This window comes from Aythya marila (assembly GCF_965140915.1).
Source record: "Aythya marila genome assembly, chromosome: 2".
Taxonomy (NCBI): domain Eukaryota; kingdom Metazoa; phylum Chordata; class Aves; order Anseriformes; family Anatidae; genus Aythya; species Aythya marila.
In genome coordinates this window covers 5,279,024-5,302,624 of record NC_139043.1, presented here as the reverse complement: position 1 = coordinate 5,302,624, position 23,601 = coordinate 5,279,024, and the positions used below count along the sequence as shown (strand labels likewise).

At 45.8% G+C, this 23,601-nt stretch overlaps 2 protein-coding genes across 4 annotated transcripts in view; one reads left to right on the top strand and one right to left on the bottom strand.

Annotated features, from left to right (window-relative positions):
• The window catches only part of PLCD1 (phospholipase C delta 1), a 52,604-nt gene extending 49,983 nt beyond the window's left edge, over positions 1 to 2,621 (top strand). For both annotated transcript variants that reach the window (XM_082753040.1, XM_082753039.1), the window contains exons 14-15: positions 80 to 229; positions 609 to 2,621. In XM_082753040.1, the coding sequence (XP_082609166.1) occupies positions 80 to 229; positions 609 to 700 (242 nt within the window). In that variant the 3' untranslated portion in view covers positions 701 to 2,621. The remainder of the gene's footprint in view (positions 1 to 79; positions 230 to 608) is intronic.
• A 1,889-nt stretch (positions 2,622 to 4,510) lies between these two features.
• The window catches only part of VILL (villin like), a 32,589-nt gene continuing 13,498 nt past the window's right edge, over positions 4,511 to 23,601 (bottom strand). For both annotated transcript variants that reach the window (XM_082754526.1, XM_082754525.1), the window contains 17 exons: positions 22,853 to 23,049; positions 20,946 to 21,054; positions 20,545 to 20,655; positions 19,013 to 19,212; positions 18,846 to 18,924; positions 17,892 to 17,990; positions 15,523 to 15,676; positions 14,396 to 14,496; positions 13,637 to 13,774; positions 12,915 to 13,073; positions 11,654 to 11,833; positions 10,947 to 11,092; positions 10,142 to 10,286; positions 9,250 to 9,438; positions 7,576 to 7,644; positions 6,104 to 6,358; positions 4,511 to 4,912 (listed from right to left, as the gene is read on the bottom strand). In XM_082754526.1, coding sequence (XP_082610652.1) covers positions 4,799 to 4,912; positions 6,104 to 6,358; positions 7,576 to 7,644; positions 9,250 to 9,438; positions 10,142 to 10,286; positions 10,947 to 11,092; positions 11,654 to 11,833; positions 12,915 to 13,073; positions 13,637 to 13,774; positions 14,396 to 14,496; positions 15,523 to 15,676; positions 17,892 to 17,990; positions 18,846 to 18,924; positions 19,013 to 19,212; positions 20,545 to 20,655; positions 20,946 to 21,054; positions 22,853 to 23,049 — 2,445 coding nt within the window. In that variant the 3' untranslated portion in view covers positions 4,511 to 4,798. The remainder of the gene's footprint in view (positions 4,913 to 6,103; positions 6,359 to 7,575; positions 7,645 to 9,249; positions 9,439 to 10,141; positions 10,287 to 10,946; positions 11,093 to 11,653; positions 11,834 to 12,914; positions 13,074 to 13,636; positions 13,775 to 14,395; positions 14,497 to 15,522; positions 15,677 to 17,891; positions 17,991 to 18,845; positions 18,925 to 19,012; positions 19,213 to 20,544; positions 20,656 to 20,945; positions 21,055 to 22,852; positions 23,050 to 23,601) is intronic.

The following is a 23,601-nucleotide window of genomic DNA, read 5'->3' as shown; positions in this document are numbered from 1 at the left end:
ATTTTTGCTCGTGAGCATCTCCTACCTTCCTCCTTGTCTGCGAGCGGCTCTGATCTCCATCCTTGTCTGTGTTGCTCAGGCTTTAACCCAAAGTGGGAAGAAGAGTTTACGTTTGACATAGAGATCCCTGCACTTGCCCTGGTCCGTTTTGTGGTGGAGGACTTTGACATGTCAACCAAGAACGACTTCATCGGGCAGTATACGCTTCCCTTCACTAGTCTGAAGCAAGGTAAGGCCCTCTGCCCTCTTCCTCACACCCACTGATGCCTTTGGGTATCTCCAGTGTCCTACATGGGAGGTCCAGAGCCCAGAACACTTTGGGTCAGGACAGGTCCTTGCTCTGGTGTCTGGACAAGATGATAAATGATTTACCAAGCAGCTGTTGCACGCTGACTCCTGGGAGGGGACACGCTTGTCACCAGGGGCCTTGGACACATTGTGTTAACAATGCTCAAAGCCATGCCTCTCTGACCTAGCTGTTCTGTGGGACAGAGGGAGCAAAGCGCTCTCAGAGACGGGGAAATGTTCCTGCAGGGTCTTGGCAAACGTTAGGAAATGTTTTTCCGACCGGACTAAAGGCCGCTCTCCATCTGTGTCTGTGCTTCCAGGTTACCGCCACATTCATCTCCTGACCAAGAACGGCGACCCGTACTCCTCCTCCACCCTCTTTGTCTACATCGATATCCAGGACTGCGATTAGCAGCTTGGCTCTTCCAGGGTGCAGCGGGCCTTGTTACAGCCCTAGGAGGAACGCAGCGTGTGTCGGCTGCCAGTGCCAGGGTCCCACCTGATCCCCAGTGCCTTCTCTGGAGCAGCACACGGTGCCCCACAGGGCCCTGGTCTGAAATAGCCATCGACTCTCTCCTTTCTGCGTGCTGGAAACATCCTAATGCTGCTGTTGAGATTAATCCTTTCGTACCTGTCCAACCAATCCAGCTGTGTTTTTTAGTTCACTTTACTTTAGTGTGATTTTCAATTCTGCTTTTAGCAAGAGGATAGGGACTCCTTTTTCGCAAATTACAGCGCTTGGTGTGGGTTCCAATCAAGCATCTGGACAAAACACTCCACATCTGTGCAAGAAAAATGCACCCTACCACTGAAAGCAGTGGCTAGATACCAGGTGACTTCTTGCAGCTTCAGATGTCAGACATCCTTCACCATCTGAAGTCCTAAACGAGGACACAATTCTCCTCTTGTCTGTTACAGATTAAAAAGAAAGCTGCACTACAAAGGGCCACGTTATATAACTTGACTTTTCTTTTGTATTATAATAAAAAATACATGAACACTACTCTGCCTGCGTGCCTGGCTCCCAGCCAGGTCGCTTTGCATTCAAAGCCTGGCTTTTACCCTGTGAAGGAGAAAGAAGCTGCCGAGCGGCAGATTTCCCTCTAACCCAAAGTGAAATCCACTCAAAGGGACCTCAGAGAATGTCTTTTGCCGATGACAGTGGAAATACACTGAACTGACAGTAGGGCTTTTTTCTTTTTTTTTTTTTTAATGCAGTAAAACTTTGCGTTTTTATAGCAAAACCTCCTTTTAACACAAGAAGTGGCGGTAGAAATGGTTTTAAATGTTAGCTCAGTCCCAGTTGCACTGTAGAGGTAACCTAGCACAAGCAGAAAAAAGCGTTTTGAACAACCCAATATTTATGGCAAAAGGTGGTTTTTTTTCAAGCACAACTACAGAGTTAAGTGAATAGTGTTGAGATAAAATAATATATGTTTTCCAGTTCCAGCTATGTTACTAACGCTACGTTAGACTATTAAAAGGACAAAAAAATAATCTGAAAAAGTCCAATTCCTCGTCACTGTTTGCCTCTTTGACTTACCTGAACGCAACACGGATGAATTTGGAGACAGACCTGCTTAATTTCTTGAATTTGTCAGTCCTTTGGGGGGTTTGTTTTTTCGTGGCTGGCATTGGAGAGGATGGACTTCTACCAAAGAGGTTGATTTCTGTTTACAAAAATTCCAGTCCATTCAATCCTTCATCTTTTTCTGAGTCTAAAATAGCTTGGATTTAGTGATCCTTGGGCCCACTGCAAAACTGGGCTTCTTTTAGTCCGACCTGGAGTTTGTTATGCTGCAGTAATGCTGGACACATTGATTTTTCCTCTTCACTATAATTATCTGTGATGTTGTAAACCATTGCCAGATTAAATGTGAATTATATCCACACCAAAAAGGCTGAAATTGACTTAATTACCTGCGGTTGAAGGAGTTTAAGAGCAGCAGAGGGCACTGAGGCAGAGCTGGGTGTCCTGCAGTGACATGGGCTTTCACTCAGCTCACCTCTAGGACAGGCACATCGTACCAGGAGGCACGTTGGAAGGCCAAGGTTGGAGCATCCTTAGCTCTACCTCAGAGACACCCTGAGTTTGGTCCACCCAGGCTCCCAGGATGCTCCGAAGATTTTGTTTTAAGGATCTGGGAGAGATGAGAGCTGGGGGAGATGGGCAGGACCTCACCTTCCATCCATGGTCAGGGTGGGTTTAGATGGACTACATGGAGAAGCCAAGGCTGCCGCTGCCTGTTGTGAAGGTAGGCAAGATCTGTGGGAAGGCAACATCCCTTGTGGGATAGGTACAGAGGTCAGGGAAATGGGATAGGTAGAGGGGGCAGGAGAAGAGCAGCAGATGTGGGCCACGACCCACCAGATGCTGCAGCAAAAGCAAAAAGTGGCATGAAAGGGAGGATGTGGGTGAGAAACTGCCCTTTCCTTCATAAAACAGAGGCAGAGAGTAAAACCAACTCTCCCCATGAGAAGAGGAGAGCAGCAGCAGTTTCCAGCAGGCCTAAATATTGGAGATCTATTATTTGTAAAACAATAATATAAAAAATAATAATAAATAACCCTGCTGGTTTCCGAGTCCTGGTAGGACTGCTCTGTTCCCAGTTGCTGGTGAGCATCACGGTAGCACGAATGAAAGCAACACGTAGCAAACCAGCTTCATCTCCCTTACCTGATAGGGTTGCCACTGCTCTCCGTTGATTGCATGATGCTGATTAGGCCCCCCGTCAGGGCTGATGGGTGGAATCGCTGCATTTTATGAAGTAGCACACGCAATTTGTTAATTTGGGAGCTGGCACGAGCATGCTGCAGCGGGGCAAAATAAATATTGTACGTAGATTGCAGCTTCCAGCTGTGGTAGTAGTGTTGGAAGAGGGATAATGTGCACTGATTATATCCAGTGTGAACACAACAGGAGCAGTCACACCAGCAATTCAGCCAATCTGCGTCTCTGCTCGACTCTCACCTTACTCTTCATGGGTGTTTCTGTAGGTCTGGGGCTGGACCCTCAAGCAGAAATGAGACGAAGTGGTGCAGGAGCATGAAGGTTACTTCATATAAGCCACATGTGGTTGTGGCTTATATGAAGTAACCACCAATTTGTAAATGCAAAGATCTGCCCAGAAGAACCCACTGCCAGTAGGTCCGTGCCTCCAGACCTCCTGGGTACTGCAGGAGAGCCATCTGCTCCTCAACCAACACATTGGCAACTCCTCAGCTCCAACCCCACATCCCTACAGCAGGGCCAGGCAATCAAGCCACCTGCTGAACAACGTGGGGAATGGGGCTTTCAGGAGCAGAGTGCATGGGCTGGGGAGACAAATGGACCAGACTGTGGTGTTTAGGACTCTCCTTCCCAAGGAAGATCCCAAATTCCATCAAAGACCAGGTGTTTGAAGGCCCTGCAGAGCTTTTCTCCACCACCGTCCTACCCCACACACCGACCAAAGACTCTTACAGTGCTGCTGTTGGCTGTTTATTTGGAATCACCCATCAGGCTGGAAATAGAGTAAAGCTTTAAAACCACATCTTTGGGGTTTTTAAACATATGTTTTTCCTCCTTTCCTATATAGTTGCATCCCTTCATCACTGATCACTCACTTTTCCCCCTGACCCCTCCAATCAGATTGAGCTCATACCCCAAACCCTCCTGGCTTTGCCAAGGCTCTGGTCTGTGGGGAGGTGGACTCAGACTCACCTGCCCCCAGTCCTGCTCTGAGTGGGACCAGAGGTGTTGTCTGAATGGAAAAAAAAAAAATAAATCAGTCTTCTTGGGCAGTCAAAATCAACAGCTGCATCTAGCCTTTAATCTCATCATCTTCTTGAAATAGATTAGCTAATAAATATGCTCTAAATATGTATTTTTTCCCAACCCATTTTTTATGTTTTCCTTGCATTAGGCTATGCATGTTAGTCTATAATTGATCCTTGCTGGCTTATGACGAGGAGCTTTTCTGCAGGGTGAGAAGAGGCCGACCTGGCCAGTTGCACTCCATGGGCTGCCCCATCACACATCTGGCCACTCCACTGCCTTTTCCTGACCCCAAGGCTCTCTCCCTAGGGCTTTGCCCTTCTCTTCCCATCCAGAATTTATATAACAGCTACAAGTGGCCCTTGTCTCGCCTAAATTTAAAGTGCTCCAAACGAAGGAAGATCACGGCCTTGTGGATGTGGCAAATTGCAAAAGGGAGAGGAAAAGAAGAGGCTACAACACAGCTGTGACACACACTTGTCTTCATGGCTATTAGCAATAAAGTGTCCAAAAGGGGCAAAAACATCCTGCAAAGCCATTCTGTGAAAGGTTTTGTCTCCTTGTTTTGGGGACTTGCAGGGAAAAAGGAGCCATCCCCTGAACAGTGGCTGCTGGAATAACTGCGTTGGAGCTTGGCCTGATTAAGATGTTGGGTTGGGTTCGTTGAGCAAATGTCTGTACGTCCTCCCTGCAGCTCCTAAGAGAGCAAGGGTTGGTCCCAGAGTCACTGGATGCTGGGTGGCCCCTGCAGGCTCAGAAGAGTCCACACTGCTTCTTCTCATTCTGCTGCTTCCATTTGGGCATCTGGTAGAACTCGTGTTTGGACTTCCCGAAGATATCATGGAAATCAGCATCGGAGAGATAGTACTGCAGCAGGGCGAGAGAACAAGGAGAGGTCAGCACAGGCTTTTGCAAAGGCTGGGACACCTCCACCAGCTGTGCCCCTTCCTCACCGTGCCATCCCCTGAGTCCAGGCAAGCAGCTCGTGTCCTGCTGTCTGTCCTCGTGTTGGCAAATGGAACGTCCCAGCAACTGTTTCTCATCCCGCTGCCCAGAGCACCAGGGGAATAAAAGCCCACCAGCCCAAAGGGATGCCCTGGTTTTGACACTTAGCTTGCTCTGGTTGGAATTTGGTCCCTGCTGATCATGCTGAGGCCAGGACAATTAATGCTGATTCAGAGAAACTCTGCTGGCCTGACTTTTGAGTGCTTTCTCGGGCAGTGATTCACCATGAAAGCATCTTCCCCTGGCTTAATTGCCCCCTGAATCTTCCACTAGAAGTGCTCACTCCTATTGCTGGAAAGACAGGGACTCAGACAGTGGTCTCAGGAAGACCCTGTGGGACATGGAAGTTGAGTTTTCTCCAGCATTTCGAGTAAAAGAAAGGACTCTTGTACAGCCCAGCTGAAATACAGCCGTTAGCACATGGGCATTGCTGCAGGGCAGAGCTGCTGGCCCTACAGCTCTCTGGCCAGATGTAAATCTGGCTGTGACATTGGTCTTTGCCTGAAGGTCTGCTGGGGCAAGGAACTCATCAAACATGGGTTGTAGAGAACAGAGGGAAGCATTCCCTTGTGTCCATCCCACCAGCTTGCTTGCACTCAACTACAGATGTTGGCAAAAGCATGGGGCTGAAATATGGTGCTCCTCCCTGCCCTTCTCAGTGGGTTTTGCTGAAATGTAAGCTTTCTGACAACAAACAAAACCAAAAAATACCAAGATCCCTTCTGGAAGGAGTTTAAAATGCAAATAAAAACCTACAGCCCAGGCAAAACACACCTCCTGGTTTCATTCTAAGTGGCCTTTAGAACATATTGTTTTAATTAACTATTTAAAATTCACTTTTCTTCCATAAAAAAAAGAGGAATATTTCAACTACAGTAAAACTACCACAGTTTCCTCTCACATCAAACTCCTGCTTTTTCAATAGAGCTCCGTGTCTAGCTGTCATCTCCTTGAGCCTCAAGTAGGATCTAATAGCCCAAGGTGCCCGTGCTCTTAGCCTGCAACTAAGTTCCAGGTTGAGCTACAAAGACATCAAACCAGCAGTGCTGTCACCTCTTTTTTAGTGGGATCCACTCCTTCTGGAAGTTCATCCACGGTCTTGTTCATCAGCACCTCCCGGGAGTAGATTCCTTCGCCATTGGGCATTGGGGAAGGGCTGCTGTTGGTGTAGCTGCTGCTGTTGGTGTAGCTGCTGCTGTCAGCATGGTTGAAGTGGGATTTGTACTCGGGGGAAGCACTCGCTGTACTTGAAACAGCCAAGTTGGTCATGCTGAGGGTTTTCTTGCTCAGGCTGATGTTGTTAAGGTCCTGCCAAATGGAGGAAAAGATGTCAAGAGAAGCAAGGCAACTTGGGGGTTATCCGTGAGTCTTTCTTTCTGTCGGGGTTGAAGGGACTGTTCCTGGCACAGAACATCTGTTGCTCTGGAGAGCCAAAGCATCAAGGAGAAAGTCGACACTAAAACATCAGGCCAGTACTTCCATCAACATTACATCAAGATGTTAGGACTGTTAAAAGCACAGCCCTGTTGAGAGCCCTTAGAAATAACTGAAGACAATTCAAGTAGTCTCATTTTTCAAAAGATAATGGCAGAGAGAGGATGCACATGGGAGTACAGACAGTAAGATTAGATATCTATCATGTCTGAAACTTCTAAATTATGTGGCCCCTTTGCTGTGCTGCCATCTCTCCTTGTTCAAAGCCCCTACCACATCCTTCCAACCTTCCTCCTGCTCCTGTCCAGAGCAGAACCGATCCCATGTGACAATAGTTTTTGGGATTGATGGGACCTTGTGCTCTCTCTGCAGGATATCCCACTGGGCTGTGCCCTTCTTGACCAGGGACCCCATTTCTGGGGTCTTGGGGCCACAGCACTGCAAACTGATCATGCAGATCTTAATTTCACGCTCTTTTAGCTGTGCACACTTCCATTTGCACATGTAGTTTAGAAAGCAGCTGACCAGTCTCCTGCCCTCAGGTGCCTCTGTACAGGACTGGAAAAGGCCTAGGAGATCTGGGTGTATTTATGGGTTATTAACCACGACTCCCTCTGCTTCTCACTGAGGAGCATGGCTCTGATCCTGACAGCTTGAGGTCCCCACATCTGTTCTGGTCATTACAGCTGCTTCTTCAAGCAGTTAGTTGTGGTGAACTGGGATTCAGCCTCTTCTCACAGGTAACTAGTGATAGAATCAGAGGGAATTGCCTCAAGTTGCGCCAGGGGAAGTTCAGGTTGGAAATGAGGAGACATTTCTGCTCAGAAAGAGCAGTCAGGCACTGGGACGGGTTGCCCAGGGAGGTGGTGGAGTCCCCGTCCCTGGGGGTGTTCAAGGAGAGGTTGGACGTGGTGCTTGGGGACATGGCTTAGTGGTGACATTGGTGGCAGGGGGATGGTTGGACCAGATGATCTTGGAGGGCTTTTCCAACCTTAATGATTCTGTGGTTCTGAGATTCTATGGTACGCTGGGGGACATGGTGGTGTTTAAACCCAGGTGTTTCCCACCCATACCACCTCGAAGCCACTCACCACTGTAATCTCAGATATGGCCGACATGTCTCCTAAGCTGTTCTTCATCTCCTCATAGGACTTGCCATCCTAAAGGTAAAGAGAGTTGTTAGAAGCATGGGCCACCTTTAATTAGCACATGCTCCTGTCCCCTAACAGGGTCAGGAGATCGTATGAATTTTAAAGCCCAGTGGTGCTCACTGGGGTGGCAGCAATGTCTCCTTTAACTCACGGCTCCTGGAACCAGGAGACTGAGCCAGAGTCTGAGCTGCCACTTGAAAACAAAAAACAGATGAACTTTTGCCTCTGCAGTTATAAACTAACAGGTGAACACATAAAATGTAAAGACTTCAGAGAACAGAAGGCAGATAAAGAGAAATCATATTTACTGCTAGATTGATATCTTCTAAATTTTAAACTAATCTTGCAATTTTAATCTTGCAAATTTGGAATAAGATGTTATTCTTTTTTTTTTCTTTTTTTTTTTTTTTTCACTTCACTGTTTCACTTAGCCACAGATTTTTGAAAGCCTCAGTCCCAGACATTTTAGTGCCATGTGTGACCAGGTACCTTTTAGCTCCTACAAAAGGAATGTACTAGATACACTGGCAAGCTGATGGCTGTGTTTTCCTAAACAGCCAGGAGATGTCAGTTCTTAGCAGCACCATCCAGCAAAGATCCCCAATAAGAACAAACAACATAAACACAGGGACTGCAGAACAAACACATTTAGGCCCAAAACTGAGCAAGGAACACAAACACCAGATGTTTCTGGGATGTTAGCAGTTTGAATGGCTTGTCTGTTGTTGTTAAAACTGCATATAGGGGATACGTTTAGATGTATGTATTTTATAAGTTGTATCCTTATTTTTCAGCAGTTCCTCAGAAAAATCAAGTTTTGAACTGTGTTCTAAGCATCAACGTTGTTTTAAGGGTCAGTGCTCTGGGAGATGCTGTCTTATCTGTCCAAATACAGCTTTTAAGAATGATTTCCTACCACCTTAGAGACTGCAAATAAATATGATGCAAATTCAGCTACAGGAGAAAAATCTCTCTGTATGAGATTTCCTGCGGTGTGAAGTCCCCTGGGTATTTTCACCCACCACCCTGGTTGTCCTCCCTCAGGCTCCAGTGTGGGATTTATTTACAGATTTATTTACCAGAAGATGAGACTGCTTGTGAATAGGTTGAACAATGATTTTTGTAAAAAATACAGGAGGAAGAAGGGACAATCAGTGGCAGCCCACTGCAGAAGGGTCCAGGGGAACACCACCTGGGAGCTCAGCTTTTCCCAGCTGCTCATCATCCTAATGCTTTTCCTTTCCTAAACTGTGCACACAGGTGCCATCGGGTGGCAGGAATTTGGGTGCAGCCTGGCAAGCTTGCTTCCTCATGAGCTATTCCAGGTCTGTTAACCACCGAAGCTCCTCCAGGGTTGCCCTTTATTCCCAATAAATTCTATGCTGCACCCCCAAGGCAGGCTGGACCAGCTGGTGCATGGTCTGGATGGATGAGTGCATCGCTCCTTCCTCCATCCAACCATGCTGTACACAAACCAGGTGTGAGTTAAAGCACATTTACTTATATTTGCAGAAGCCCATTGCACCAAACAGGTACTTTTTGCTGATGAGGGAACAGAAGCTGCTGAGGGAAAAGTCATAGGGAGGGTTTGCTCCTCACACCCCAGCAACTTACACTCCATTTGTAGGGGTCCCAAGCGTTGAACCATCCTGTGAAGTTGAGGGGTTCACAACCCTGCTTCACCAGTATTATTGGAGTTGCCAAGTCTCTCCCCGCTGGATGGGTCTTGAGATACTCCTTGGCTGAGGCAATTGCCTCATTCCTCTCATATGTGTTGGAGGCTTTGCCAACCCAAAGGAAAATCTGGAATGAGAGAAGGCATTGAAGACCAGTGAGCAGTAAGGACCTGTGCAGACACAGCTCTTTGTTCTCCCCTGACAAGTGAAGTGGAGATAAGACTGCAACTGTTGTTTCCCAATAACCACCTGGGATTTTTATCTCAGATTTACTCCCAACCAAGAAGGATTTTGCTTCTGAGACAGGCACAAAGCATAAATATTTCAGAAAATAGGGAGAAAAGGAAGCCAAAGTCTGAGCCCCTGTTTCAGGTCTATTAGTACTAAGCTCAGGTATGCCCTTTGCTCTCCAGGAACATGGGAGCTGATTGCTTTTGGTCTGCTTTGAAAACATCTAGTCTAGGAGTAGAGAGGGAAGGAGGAAAAACTATTGTCTGTCTTTAGATTGTGTCTGAAACCATCCTGATTAGGAGGAACTACATTCCTCACACTGAGTGTACACACTAAGCAACCTTGGCCAAAGTGCTTTGCTTTCTGTGCCTCAGTTTCCCACTTTTCAGACAGGCTAACAACAGAGCCTCACTGAAGTGTTTTTACCTAGGTGAGAAGAATTAGACACTTGCCTGCTTGCCTGACCAGGTATCAGGAAGGGTTTAGAGACAGGGCAGAAGACATATGGCCCTCATTTTCATGGTGAATGACAGACACATATGAATTAAGCCATAACCTGTTTGAAAATGTGTCTGGAGGGTAGGGGAGTCTGTACTGACCTCTTCCCAAGTATCTAGCAGCATGACATCGTCTTCGTCCAAGTCTTCCTGGCAGAAGCCCACCACTTCTGTCATGATGAACCGCCCTGTCTGGTTGGAGCACTCAAAGAGGCGAGGCTGGTAGTGTGTGATCTGCTCTTGAAACCTTCCTCATGCATGACAGGGAAAGAAAAATTGAGATGAAAACCCTATAGTTTAGCACCGGGCCCCCTGCCACTACTAGTCATGACCATGCAGGGTGAAATGGAAACATGGCAGCACTTGTCAGAGGGCCTGAAATTCAGCGACGTCAGTTTGTACAAGCTATTTGGACCATTTTTACTATGTTAAAGGTAACTTTTTCCACCCAAAGGCAAAGGCAGAAGAACCCTCCTTGTGGAGAAGAGCCTGCTGCCAGGTGAAAGCCACATAAGATCACTTGGTTGCAAAGGAGCATGTCTCCAGCTCTGAGGGCTGGAGATTTCCAGGTTGTTCAAATGCCAGTTCAGTTTCGTGAATTTCTGGGGCTGCCCATAAGGCCAGTAATGGCTGGAAATGGAGGATGTGGGTCATGTAACTCTTATGACAAAACACGAGATGGGTTTACTGTGGGGAAATCCATCCAACCCAATACCCAAAACCAAGACAAGAGCCATCTTGGTGCAATTTCTGATTGTGTGAAACCAAGCTTTTGGGAATATTCTGATCTAGTGCTCTCTTTGATGAGGATATGGAATCAAAGTGCTTACCCACCTTCCTGCAAAGGTCTTATCCTTTACTTAAAGTTCCCTGGCCAAGCCCAGAGGAACCACCCGGTCACTATTACCTCTTTTCACTGGCATAAGGGGCTTTGCCTCCCAGCGCCTCCCAGAACTCTGCTGGCTCTTGTCCCTCCAGAATGGTGTGCTTGTCCCGTCTGGAGACGATGTCAGCCACCATCTTTGCCATCTCCCTCTCATCTCCGCTGCAGCCCTAGGTTCAGGACAGAAGATTGAGGATGAGTTAGTGACAGACTGGGGAAACGTATCAGTGGGGCTGAACTGTCTTGATCTCTGCACTGCTCCAGAGAGTTTTAGACACGCTTCAATGCTTTTGAGGGTCTCATCTGACCTGGTCACTAAGAATCTATTTCTAGTCATTGAAGTTATCTGATCATCGCAGTCAATGGCATCTGAGGCACAGCAACTCATCTCATCCTGAAGCAGACTAGAAGAGGTTAAATGAGCATGCCCAAATCTTGCTAGTTTCTTACAATTTTATAGCCTGGGGTGATTTATTCAGGTGAAAGCTGTAAGAACATGTAAAATGGGATGACATGAATCCCAAGGCGTGTTACTTCTGAAGAGAGAGGGCTGTCTTACTGCTAATCCTCCAGACAAAGCCTTCTCCTGGGTTCACCTTCTTCCGCTGAAATTAATGGGCTCTGTGCCCAAGGCTACACCTCCACGGCTCAGTTGAGGCTGGAGACTCAAGACCCACATCAGCAATTTCATCCCCCTGGGGCTGCCTCCCCTGGGATCACGGTGGTCTCACCTTCCCACACCACAGGTAGCAGACTTGGTTGGTGGCCAGCAGGAAGACGTCGTTGGAGTTGAGAGAGGAGGCCCGGGCTGGCACCTCCGTGGCCTTGGTGTTCATCTCGCTCGTGCCCCTCACCTGGAAGAGGCGGATCACTGGCTCGGGCGTGCTTTTCTGAGCCCGGCTTGTGCCACCCTGCAAGGCAACAGAGAGAAGGATGGTGTTGGGAGGTGAGGGTGCAAATCCAGGGTAAAACTAATTTGAGGGAAGAAGACTTGGTTTCCCAGAACCCCACGCAGCAACAGACCATGGGCCTGCATAGAGCAGGTGAGGAAATCCAAATAACTTCTGGTTCCAGGCCAGAATAAAACCCACATGTTGTAACTTCCACATTGCTCCCTGGCTATTCTGCATCTTGACCAGCTCCCATCAAGATGCTCAGCAGATCTTAGAGTCCACAAAGCACTTGCCATGTAAACTGGGCAGGGCAGCTGGACTCAGATTTCCAGCTGTGCTCTTCTGATCATATGCTGTGGTGTGTGGTGTGTGATCATATGCTTTAAGCCAACACAGAGAGCTGAGGGCAAGCCCCCTCTTTCCCAGCCATTTGCAGTGTCTCTACCAGAGATGTTGTCACCCAAAGGAAAGTGAGTTAGAAGTTAATGTGGTGTAATTCAGGCAGGGAAAATTCAAACTATGTTAACTGCTTGCTGGGTGTTTTGGAGGAACTCCTCTGGAGGCAGGCCCTGAAGGATTATGTTACCTGTAATTTATGATACTATCATCCTATTGTAACTGCAAAATATTTTGGTATAGAGTTGGAAAGAAAGAACATTAACGCATTAACACTGGAGCTCAGGGGTGGACAGCTGAGTCCAAGCCAGTCCAGGATTGTTCCCCTTTTCTCATGTGGTGTTGAGCCTACTCACTAACTTGGGAAGTTAGTGTGGAAAACTCAGGTCCTGTGATGTTCCAGTGTTCCTACCACACTAGAGTCTGCTTCAGTGCTGTGGAAATGGAAATCAGCCCCTCTGTGTCTCAGTTACCCAACTGTAGGCTGAAGGGGAGGGGGTTGAAAACACATTACAGCAACGATGGCTCTATTTGCACCCACAAAGGAAGAGCTAAAAATATTCCACCACTTTCCCATGCCAGCCCATACGGACCTGGCAGGATCTCTTCCTGAATACCAGCCCATTTTTCTGGACTATTTCCATTGTCACTGCCAATCCATCACTTTCACCTTCCATTGACCATGCACATGAAGCCACGTTACCTCGTAAATGATCAGCTTGCCCTTGAAGATTGCCAGGAAGTGTGCTGGCTCCTTGCCCATAGTCACGCGCACTTGCACAGCTTCGTCCCCGTGCTTTTTGTCCAGCTCAATGGCATTGAGGGCACAGGCAGTGATTTCATCCACAGAAGCATGGCGACCCTAGGGAAGAAGATGCAACATGCAACATGATGAGGGGAAAGGTGTAAAGCTCTGAAAAGTGTAACATCTTGCCAATCCAAAGCCCTGTGTACAATAAAATGAAAGTTAAAAATGACTTGATTTTTACATGTCATTTATTTCATTCTTTTGAAGCCTTTAGGATCACATTTTCAAAGCTTTAGAGAAAAGCATGCAATCCAGGAGAGGAAATTATAATTTAACGAGCAGAGCTATTGGTATTCATATACTCAGTAGACCCTAGGAGCTGAGGCCTTAAAGGACAATCTGAAAGACCACAAGATTTAACCTCAGCATTGTGAGTCCTATAACCCTTCACCACTTCTCTATGGCATTGCTGGCTCTCTGCCTGATGCTAGCTTGGGCTCAGTGTCCATGCAGCCTACAAAGCAGAGCTTGGGATGATTCCTAGTGGACAACTGATGAGCAAAGGACACGTGAGTTCTTCTGGATGTTTTACTTAGGATTTTTGTGTGCAACTCTTCCTTTGAGTTTCAGGCTTCTAGCAGACACAGCACAGTCCCTTCTGTTTCAGTTTGACCTACCTGCCACATGTACAGGACATAGTGAGGCCGGCCTGATCTGAGGTAGGTGTACAGGACCAGGTAGCAATCACCTCCATAAAACTGCCCGTATGTCTTGGGATTCACCGGCTGCATCTGCAGGTCCTCAATTCTCCACACCTAGTGTGAGAAACATGTTAGTGAGCAGCAGTGTAGTCAACGTGAAGACAGAACAGCCCCTTTGCCAAAAGACCACTGAAGTTCAGGTCTTTATCTGGAAAGACAACCCCCAGCTTGATTAAAGTGCTTGCTGGCAAAGTCACGTCTATCTAGTGACTGTCATAATATATGTGCCATAACTGAACAGTCAGTGGATCTCAAGGAGGTGGAGATGCAGCTTCTCAGACCCATGGCCCATCTCTCAACCGATTCTGTCTTCCATGGGAAGCCACAGGAAAAGGAGAGTGGTCTCTGCTCTGCACTGACACATGTAATATAGACTGAGCTCGGGGACAGTGTGAGAAGGGAGCTGCTCCTGATTCAGGCTCGTGCCCTGTGCACATGGCAGGAGAGGGTTCAGCTTGGTGGCTGCTTTTCTCTGGTGGACATGAGCTGGAGGAGAAATGCCCTAGAGGTAACTGCTGCTTGGTTGGAGTTTGTAAGCAGATTGCTCTGGCCACAACCATGCTACTTTGGGGAGGACAGGTGGGCACAGCTCATACAGCTGCTGTATGAAAAGGCAGAGAAGTTTGGAAACACTTTGGTAATTGCATTCTCTGTCAGTCAAAGGAGCTCTCTCACCTCAATGTCCCCAGACGCATCATCCACCATTCTCTGCTCAGCAGCTAGCTCTGGTCTGGCATGGAGCTGAGTCGTGTCAAACTTCACTTGCTCCACCTTGGCTGCATGTACCAGCAGAATAAAGGCAAGAACCCAGTGAATGCACAATAACATACAAACCCTATGCATCACCTTCGTGCACACACACACACACACACACACACAATCATTATGCATGTAAGAAAAACTTGGTCAGCAGTAGGCAAATGTTGATTTCGGGTTATACAAGAGCTCACACACTCCACCGTTGATCTGTTACAGGCTGGCAACTGCCCATATAGCACTTTACTGGAAAGTTGTGATGATTGGCAGATAAAAATAGAAGTTATCTCATGACCAAAAATTCATAATTGTTTTCCAAATCTATACATATTTCCCTCATTTTTTGAATGCTGCTTTTAGAACTAGAATGCCTACAGTTTTTCAGCTCATGATAAAGAGAGTATTTATGGACAGCAGGGAGAGAGAACTTGCAGAAGAAGGGTATTTGCATCTCTGAAGATATTACTGATGGAGACATTCAGCATCTCTGTCACTTCTCTCTGTCAGGAAGATCTCCCTCTTCAATGTTTACTCTTTGGGGTTAATGCCTTGCAATATTCACTTCAGCAGCATGATAAATGGGGGCACCATTTACACTGGTGTAAATACAGAATAATTCCATTGACGTCAGGAGGGGCTTGGGTGGATGCCAGTGTATATGAAAGCAGAATGTTGTTCAACACTTCCTTAGCAGGTTCATCATTAGCCCTCTCTAAAGAAAATTAAGAAGTTCTACAAGTGTGAATTTTCTGCACACATTTTTTTTTTTTCAGATGAGATTGATCTTCTGCCAGCATTCACATTTGGAATAAGTGGCAGTTTGATTTATGCAAAAAGCCCCAGCAGTTTTGAACATTGTTCAATTGCTGAATCATTGTTTCTACTGAAGAAGGTGGAAAATACAGAACATGAGAAGAATGTGCACTGGATTTTCAAAGAGCTGAGGACAGGGAACAGTTAATGTGAGTGATGTTTCCTCAGCTGTGGCTTATCACAGGTAGCAAAGTCAAACGTAGGGTAAGACATGGCTCTGAAAACATACTCACCAGTTTTACCAACAGTATAGATTTTTCCCAGTCCTAGTGTTTCATCCTTTTCTGTCCACTTCTGGAAGAGCTGTTTGAACATGGCTGACTCTGCACCATCGTTGATCACTTCAATGTTGGTAGAAGGAGAGTAGCCTTTGGCCTGGATAAAACCCTAACAGGGTAGAAAAGGGGCATTAGTGGGGACACACCACAGTTCTCATGGACATGGGAAGAAGAAGTGGCCTAAACCAGCCCCAAAAGCAAACTTCCAGCTGCAGCTGAACACAGAAGTATAACCAAGGGCAGGATTCACTCCAAGATGAAGACACTTGCATTCGGACTTATGCAGATGTCTACAAATTTAGAGGACGTCCAGCTGGATCACATCCTAAACTTAATTTCTGCATGGCATTTAAGTCCTGAAGAAAATCTAACTCAATAGGTCTAATGCACAGCCTCCTTCTGTCTCATTCAGCTCTGGAGACCTTCTGGTCATAGATCCATGAGTGGAAGGGGAGAGAACAGTGATGGCATGTGCCCATGACCTGAGAGCCTAGTTCAACTTACTTTTGTGCCAAAAAGACCCTCTCTGAAACAGGGATCCTGTCCTCCCTTTAGCATGATAGAGGACATGTATGCCAAGATAATGAAGGGATGGAGGCAGTTACATACCCCAGAATGTGACACATATTCTGAAGGGGGTAAAACTCTCATAAATATGTTATTTATTTATTTATTTATTTATTTAATTTTCCTGAAAAGATATTATTTATTTGAAATTGAGTTAAAAGAGTGCTTCAACAGAGGTGCTTGATACAATGTGCTAAGGACGAAAATTATTTGTTTTCTGCCACAATGTCAAAGTCATTGCTTGGTTTTTGAGAACTGCTCTCATGTTTATCTTGGCAGACTCCAGGATGACCTGGAGGTACAATGCTGACAGCCATGTTTCAGGGAAGGAGCCTGAACGTGGGCTTTCTGAGCATTCATCTTCTGCTGTAAATACCGCAGCCACATACTACCCCCAGGGAAAAGCAGAGCAGATGGTCTTCCCATCCCTCCCACCTGCCACGCTGAAAGTAAGAGATATCTGTTGTTCTACATTTGTAGCTCAGGGCCAGAATTTGCAGAGCTGATTGCCTATAAAAAGCATCTGGGTTAAGCTTTTGAAAGGAGCACAGAGGATTGTGAGATAAGTTTTAAGTCAAAGTTCATCTAAGCTTTTCTTCCCTGGGACAATAGGAGTAATTGTTATTGAAGTTGGGTATCTCAGGTAGGATCTCACTGAAGGTGGGGCCATTGAGGTTCAGTATCTCCAAGTAAGATCTCACTGAAAATGAGCCCATTTATGATCTTCACGTAAGTCAATAGATGAATTAGAATTAAGTTCCCTTGTAGACTTCATTTCCATCTGCCAACTACCATGCAAAACCACCAAATGCCTTACACACTCAGGCTCCCATGAGGCTAACTTTGTCTGAATGGAAGTGTTGAGGCATGTTCTGCCAGAAAACGACTGCGTGGCAACTTATATGAAGGAGTAGCATAGGCACCTGTGTGCTATGCTGGAGTGCTCTACCTTAACAGGAACCATGGTTTTTCAGCAGCTTGACTAATTCAAGTTAGTAACGGTTAATAACAGATCTCTTTTTATCAAGTGGAAGAGCCCTGTGCTGGCTTCGAATTCACATGGGCCCATTGACACTCTGAAAAATATTTGTTGCCTGTAATGGTCTTGGGATTGAGAACTATAGCACTTAATATCAGGTGTGTTTTTTCAGAGAGCCCAAGAAATTCAACTCCCCACTGACTTTCTCAGTAGTATTACACTTGGTTGGGGACACAAGATGTGCCTTTCTGGTTCAGAGCAGTGATCTGTGCTGCCTTGGACAGTGACAGTAAGAGATGTTGTTCAGCTAAAACATGTGAGCCTTGTAGCTATCTGCAATGTGATCCCTTCGTTCTCCCTAATATTCACAATATGGGGTCATGGATGTTACAGAGGCTATAAGAGCCTCCCCCTTCAATATCTGTTTATGGGCCCGTTGACCATGAATTGACCTAATCCCTTTTCAGCCCTGCTGATCCTCTCTGCCTGCACCATTTCTTGAAGCAACAAATTCCACAAGTCTACCAGTTACTGTGTAACATGGCATTTATTCTTTTACATTTTCTTGTCCTTAACCAATTTCTTTGTACTCTCAGTGACAGCCCTTAGTGAGATTTGCTGAATAACCATTTTACATTATGTCATCGCACCTCCCTTAGAAGTTCTTTCTCTGTTATTACCCAGGCCAGCTCCTCAAGACCTATTTTTAATTGTAATTAGTGGTCAGATCTAGATTAGTGCTTAGTTAACCTCCCGCGACATTGTTTGCACTACTCACCACAGCTCGAGTGAAGGCTGCTTTTTTCTCTTCCTGGTTGGAGGCTTTTCCTCTCCAGACATAAATCTTATAGCCACCTTGGTCTAAAATGTAGCAGTCCTGAGAAGAAACCAAAAAATATATGTAAAAAGATCTCATCAGGCAAAGATCCTCATTTGTAGCCTACCCAAGTTGGATTCTTCCTGAAGACCTAGATTAGATGTAGCTCTAGCTTATTTCATCACCTTCCAGAGTTTTAATGTTGGTAAACAATTAGTAGAGGCAACACAGGATGGATTTACTGGTTCAAAATTGGGCTAACAAGTACCATCAACCCTAGACCTCTTCTTCATGACTATTACATGTCCCCAGTATGAAGCTAAAAGTGTTGCATCAGGATCCTGAACCCCAGCAGGTTGAGATGGCTGCCAGGCAGCCTGCCTCCTCTGCAGAGAGCTGGTGGTCCAAAGTGACAACCCACTGTGAGACCAAAGGCTTCTTGTTTTTCAGGCTGGCGGAATGTCATTTAGACTAGTCACTTGCTACAGCATGAAAATATATCTAAATTCATGATTTTTTGAACACAGTGTTAATTTGCTCTGAATGCTGCAGATGGAGAGTTGCAGCAGAACATCAGATATTAAGAAGCCTTGTTTCCATCTGGAATTTATTCCTGGCCTCCAGCTTTGACTCTCCTTTTATAACGATTGCCAAGGTAACACTGTCCTTGGATGACAGGGTGGGTTTGCCATCTCTTGTTAGAGAAGCTTCAACCTGCTTCACTGCCTGCCTCTGGCCACTAAAGCTGTAGGTAAAGGCTAAGCTGTCTTGTTTGGGAAGGACACTGTTAATCTGGAAGGACAGAAGGGCTGATAATTTCCAGGAAATGAGTTATTCTATAGAAACAGGTGCTCAGCTGAAAATAAAGAGAACCACAGCCTCCTTTTTATTGCTATAAAGGCTGATGTCTTTCACCTCGTGCTGGAGCAGGTCCTGTGTCAGGGGCCGAGTGGCTATCTCCTGTACCACCAGGTCATTGTCCTTCTCGTAGACACTGAAAGACAGAGTTAATGAGTAGGGTCAGGCTGCACAGTGCCTGCTGTGGCAAGGGATGGGGTTTGGAGGCCCAGCCCCAGACTTACTGGTAGAGCCTGACATTTGCTTTCTGCAATTCATCTGCTTTCGTGTCCGGGATGGCATCTCGGAGCTCCCCACGCCTCTCCCCCAGCACCATCTTCATGATCTTTAGGAGGTCTGGGGAGTCTTTCTCGTTGTCAATGATGCCAATCTGAGCACGGCCGCCTCTTTCACTGTCCCTGATGCTACGAGCCAACGCGAGGCCCTGCACAAGGATCATCAGGGGATTAATCCTGGTCCATACAACAAATTCAGCAAGCATTGTGTCAGACCTAGAGCAATGACCGAGTACTAGTTGTCTACGCCAGATTACCACAGCTCTCCAAAGATGCTAGTGTCCTCACATCTTGCTATTTGAAAATGGGGTTTGTCCTTTATGCCTGTTTATTAATTCTATCTCAGAAAGATACTGCTTAGTACAGACATGCAGTAGCCACAGCGGGCATTGCTTATGTATGACAGTACACAAGCAGGTCCAATAATCCTGAGAAGTTCTGGGAGAGAAACACATGTGCTGAGGACAATGAGGCTGGATGCTGTAGAGCTGTAGGACCCTGGACGTGGTGACATTTTACATTTAAAGGTTTCAAGTATTTGAAAAACATGGATGTTTTATCTGAAAAAAGTGTGAAATGCCAAACAAATTATTTCCATCTTCCATTTTTTTTTTTTTTTCCCCCTCCCGTGACTCCCGTGACTCTTACCACAACAGATTTTAAAGGGAGACATCTCTGTTAGACCTAGGAAATTACCTGTTTGATTGCCAGGCCTGAGATGAACCTGTTCTTCTAGTCTTCCCTCTGTCTTGTTCCCTTTCTTCTCTGTCTCACCCTCTGTTGGATCTTCATCTCAACCCATCGTGCCCTGGACAACTGCCTTCCCTGTGAGGTCTCCCCCAACCCCAGATCATCACATGCCATTATGTGAAGAGCAGTCCCACTCGCCTTTTAATGTGTATAATTACAACCATCAGCTTTGTTAATGACCTGTAGATAAATCTGGCTTATTACATCCCTATATCACAGTTCCTCTATCAATAAAATAAGGATTAATGACCTCTTTGTAAAATGCCTTTATAAATAGGGATCTGACCTATCAAAACCTGGTTCATGCATTCCTTCTTGTCTCATACTGACCAAGCTGGAATTCCCTGTGATGTAAAAAATAAATTGAAATTCAACCACTCCTGGGGTAGTTATTGCAGTTAAATCTACTGGTGCTACTGACTTTTTATTCCCATGTCACACAAACTACAGTGCACAGAGGGCTGGATGGACCTCCCCAGAGGGAGCTGGATGCCTTTCTGGAACAGTGGATATCAGTGGATGAGGAAGTAGAAGATTTACCAGGATTTTCTCTGTTCAGCTCTGTGTTCCTGGTTTTAATTAGATTCTCACTGTGCAAACACTGAGCACTGTTTCTGTCTTCACAAACACCGAGCACTGTATGTGTCTCTCTCTCTCCCTTTTTTTTTCTTTCCCACCCTGTGATCAAAAAAATACCTCCAACAAACCACAGGGCTTTTGCCTGTACTCACCCTGGATTTCTCAGCAATGTTGCAGTTGGGTCCATTCCACTGGATCAGCACTTTCCCAAGGTCCAGTAAGAACACGTCACCCTTATTGAAGCTGTCCCAGGAAAGTGCTACCTGTTTGTTGTGAGGAAATGAGAAGGCTCGGTGAATAGAGGGGACAATGAGAGCTGCAGGAGACAAGTCACAGGCATGGAGAAACTGCCCTGGGGACGTAAAAACTGGTCTGCAACGACAGGCTAATTTTTCTAGCACTGAGCCAAATGGCTTTTCTTGGGATTATGCCAAACCCCAGTGAAAATGCTTGACCAGAAAAGAGCTTTCGAGCAGGCAGACCTGACAGAATATGGGTGTAGGAGGGGAGGCAAGGAGAAATGATCCATAAGGAGAGGAGCTCCCGTGCTTACTTCCGTGGCTGTCACATGCTTCTTCCCCTTGACATGAAGAAGACGTTTGATGTTGTACATATTGGTCTCCACATGCTTAAATCCTGAAGCCACTCCTCCCTTCTTGTAGCTGTTGTGCAACAAGGAATAAAGAGTTAGAGTTGGTTAGAAAATGAAGTCCCCTCTATCCTCTGAGAACATCTCAAGCTTTTATTTACAAGTAAAAAAATAAAGAGCTAATATCTCAAAGTCCTAAAAAAGGAGTGTCAAATGGTGCTGTGTTGCCTCACGCTACTGTTCATGGTCCCTGGTCAGACAACAGCTCCTCACAGTGACCATTCACCTGGTGTGGGTGTTGCTGTTGTGCATCCATAAATGGTCAAATAAAAAATGAGCCATGTTTTGCAGACAATATATTTTTTGCTAAAATTTATTTTTATTCAAAATAGGTGTTCTGTTTAAAGCAGCTCAGATGGAAAGTTGTTGCCATAAGCAGAACAAAATGCTGTTGTAAAGGGATACAGGACACCATCTTTCTCTCAGATTTAATCTACCAATTTTGTTGTCCTTCCATCCTTGAACACACACTTTGCAATAGCTGCTGTTAGCATCGTAATTGCCTCACTACATGATGCCATGCCTCCCTCCCTTTGTAACTTTGCAAGGAGGACACAATCCCATCATGAGAGCACACAGTCCCCCAAGAGAAGTCCCAGAAAATTTTAACAGTTTTTTTTGGACAAGTCTAACCCCTTTCCACATATCCTAGTCCATTCTAAAAATCTAACCCAATGTTCGTACTTCAGGCTTTAAAGTAACAGTTGAAGCTATCTAATTGCCATTTGTGGGAAAGAGAGGTGATTGTTGAGAGTTTTATAGTTTTGCTATGTGGAAAATAAGTATGCTTTATTATAGCTTGGAAAAGACTGGCAAATGTGGTCAGGCTTGTGAGTGATTCACAGTGCTTTAGACTTGTTTGGCACCGTTCTACAAATCCACAGAAGGATTCTCTGCTGATTATTCTACCTGCCAAGGTGTGGAAAGAGCCTGTTTTAATTTCTCATTCTGACTCAGACTTCCTGCTTGACCTTATGTGTGTGGTTTAGGCCAAGATGAAGTTTAACTCATACTGATTTCAGGGCCAGATAGGTTTCCAAATAGACTTCTATACCCAAATGCTTTTGAAGGTCTGAATTTCAGTCCTTCATTGCCCTTTACTCATCTTTAAAATGAGCATAAAAGCACTCTTCTGTCTCAGAAAAGTCCTGAAGAAGCTTATGAGAGGATGTAGAGAGGTACAATAACAAGATATGAAAAGCAATACAGGATAGAGTCTGAAGATGGGCTTTCATCTGGGTTTTCTTCAGCTGTTTAAAAGTGAGGAACTGCTTCACTGGCCACTTACTGCCAGCAAAGGTCCTCCTGGAGGATGTCTTTCGGAGTCACCTTCCAAAGACCCCAGAGGGAGTCATGACCACAGGTTTGGACTCAACACCACAGGGTTGGACTCAATACTGTCTTTTAGACAGCTTAGTTCAGAGAGTCAATCTTTGCTTCCTCTGCAGGAAAATTACTCCCAGCGTGAGCCAAATCAACACTTCTCCTCAAGGTGGCTATTAGTTTAAAGTGCTGTGGATGGGCATATTAATCTAAAGTGTGTGGAGGAGAGGAAGGAAGACCTTACAGTGAACAAAAGGGAGGCTAAAAACCTTTTACAGCAAATATCTGGGAAAAGAGTCGGTAGATCAGAATGACATGGGCCCAGTCCCAATGCTTACAATTAATTTTTTCAAAATGGGAAGTTTTCTCTCTGCATTTTGAACAACCCCAGTGCTCCATTTTTGAAACGTTGATGCCTCTGAGACAGAGGGAAGCAGAGAAAGCCCCAGGGACCATGATGATGCTGCAAAGCCTTTCATGCTACTCACATAATGCCATTGCGGAAATAGCTTTGGAAGGTCTCAGACTCGTGCCCCTGCACCTCCCGGTGCTGCACGGGGTTTCCCCTGAGCGCAGTGTCCAGCTGGGTGACGTACATGGCCGCGGCACCTTGTTCATCCTGAGATGAATCCTTGCCAATCCAATAATGCAAATCCACAGCCGTGCCACGAGATGTTCTTTTGCTCTGGAAGAGGCGAGAAAGATGAGGGCAAAGTCCAGATATCTGGAGCAAATAATGTTGCTGGGCAAGGGGAGATGGGATGGAGCCCTACGATGTTCCACAGGAGCTCAGCCTGGAGCCAGGGACTTAATTCAGGAGAATGGGGCTTATGTATATATTTTACTGAAGCAGGTTGCTGTCATATATATTTTTATGACTCTTGCTATCAAAGAAAACTGAGCACCTGTGAAAGTCCAAAACTGTGTGTGTTTGACCTGTCCTACTTTTGTAGAGTTTGATATTAAAACTTAAAGGACATTTTTCTCATAAATCATTAAAAAAAAAATAAGAGTAATATGCACTGCTATTTATTTGCCTGGAGATACTATCCTTTCTCCCCTTTTCTCTTTCTCATATTGCACTATATAGTAGCACCAACTGCCTGTGAATTCCTGCTGACTTGCAAAAGAGACATAACTCCAAAGGAAGCTGAGCCTGTGTGTGCATGCTGTGATTCATCTTATTACAGAAAAACCCAATAGCCTAGAAAGAAAAGACAAGCGATCTGAGAACAGG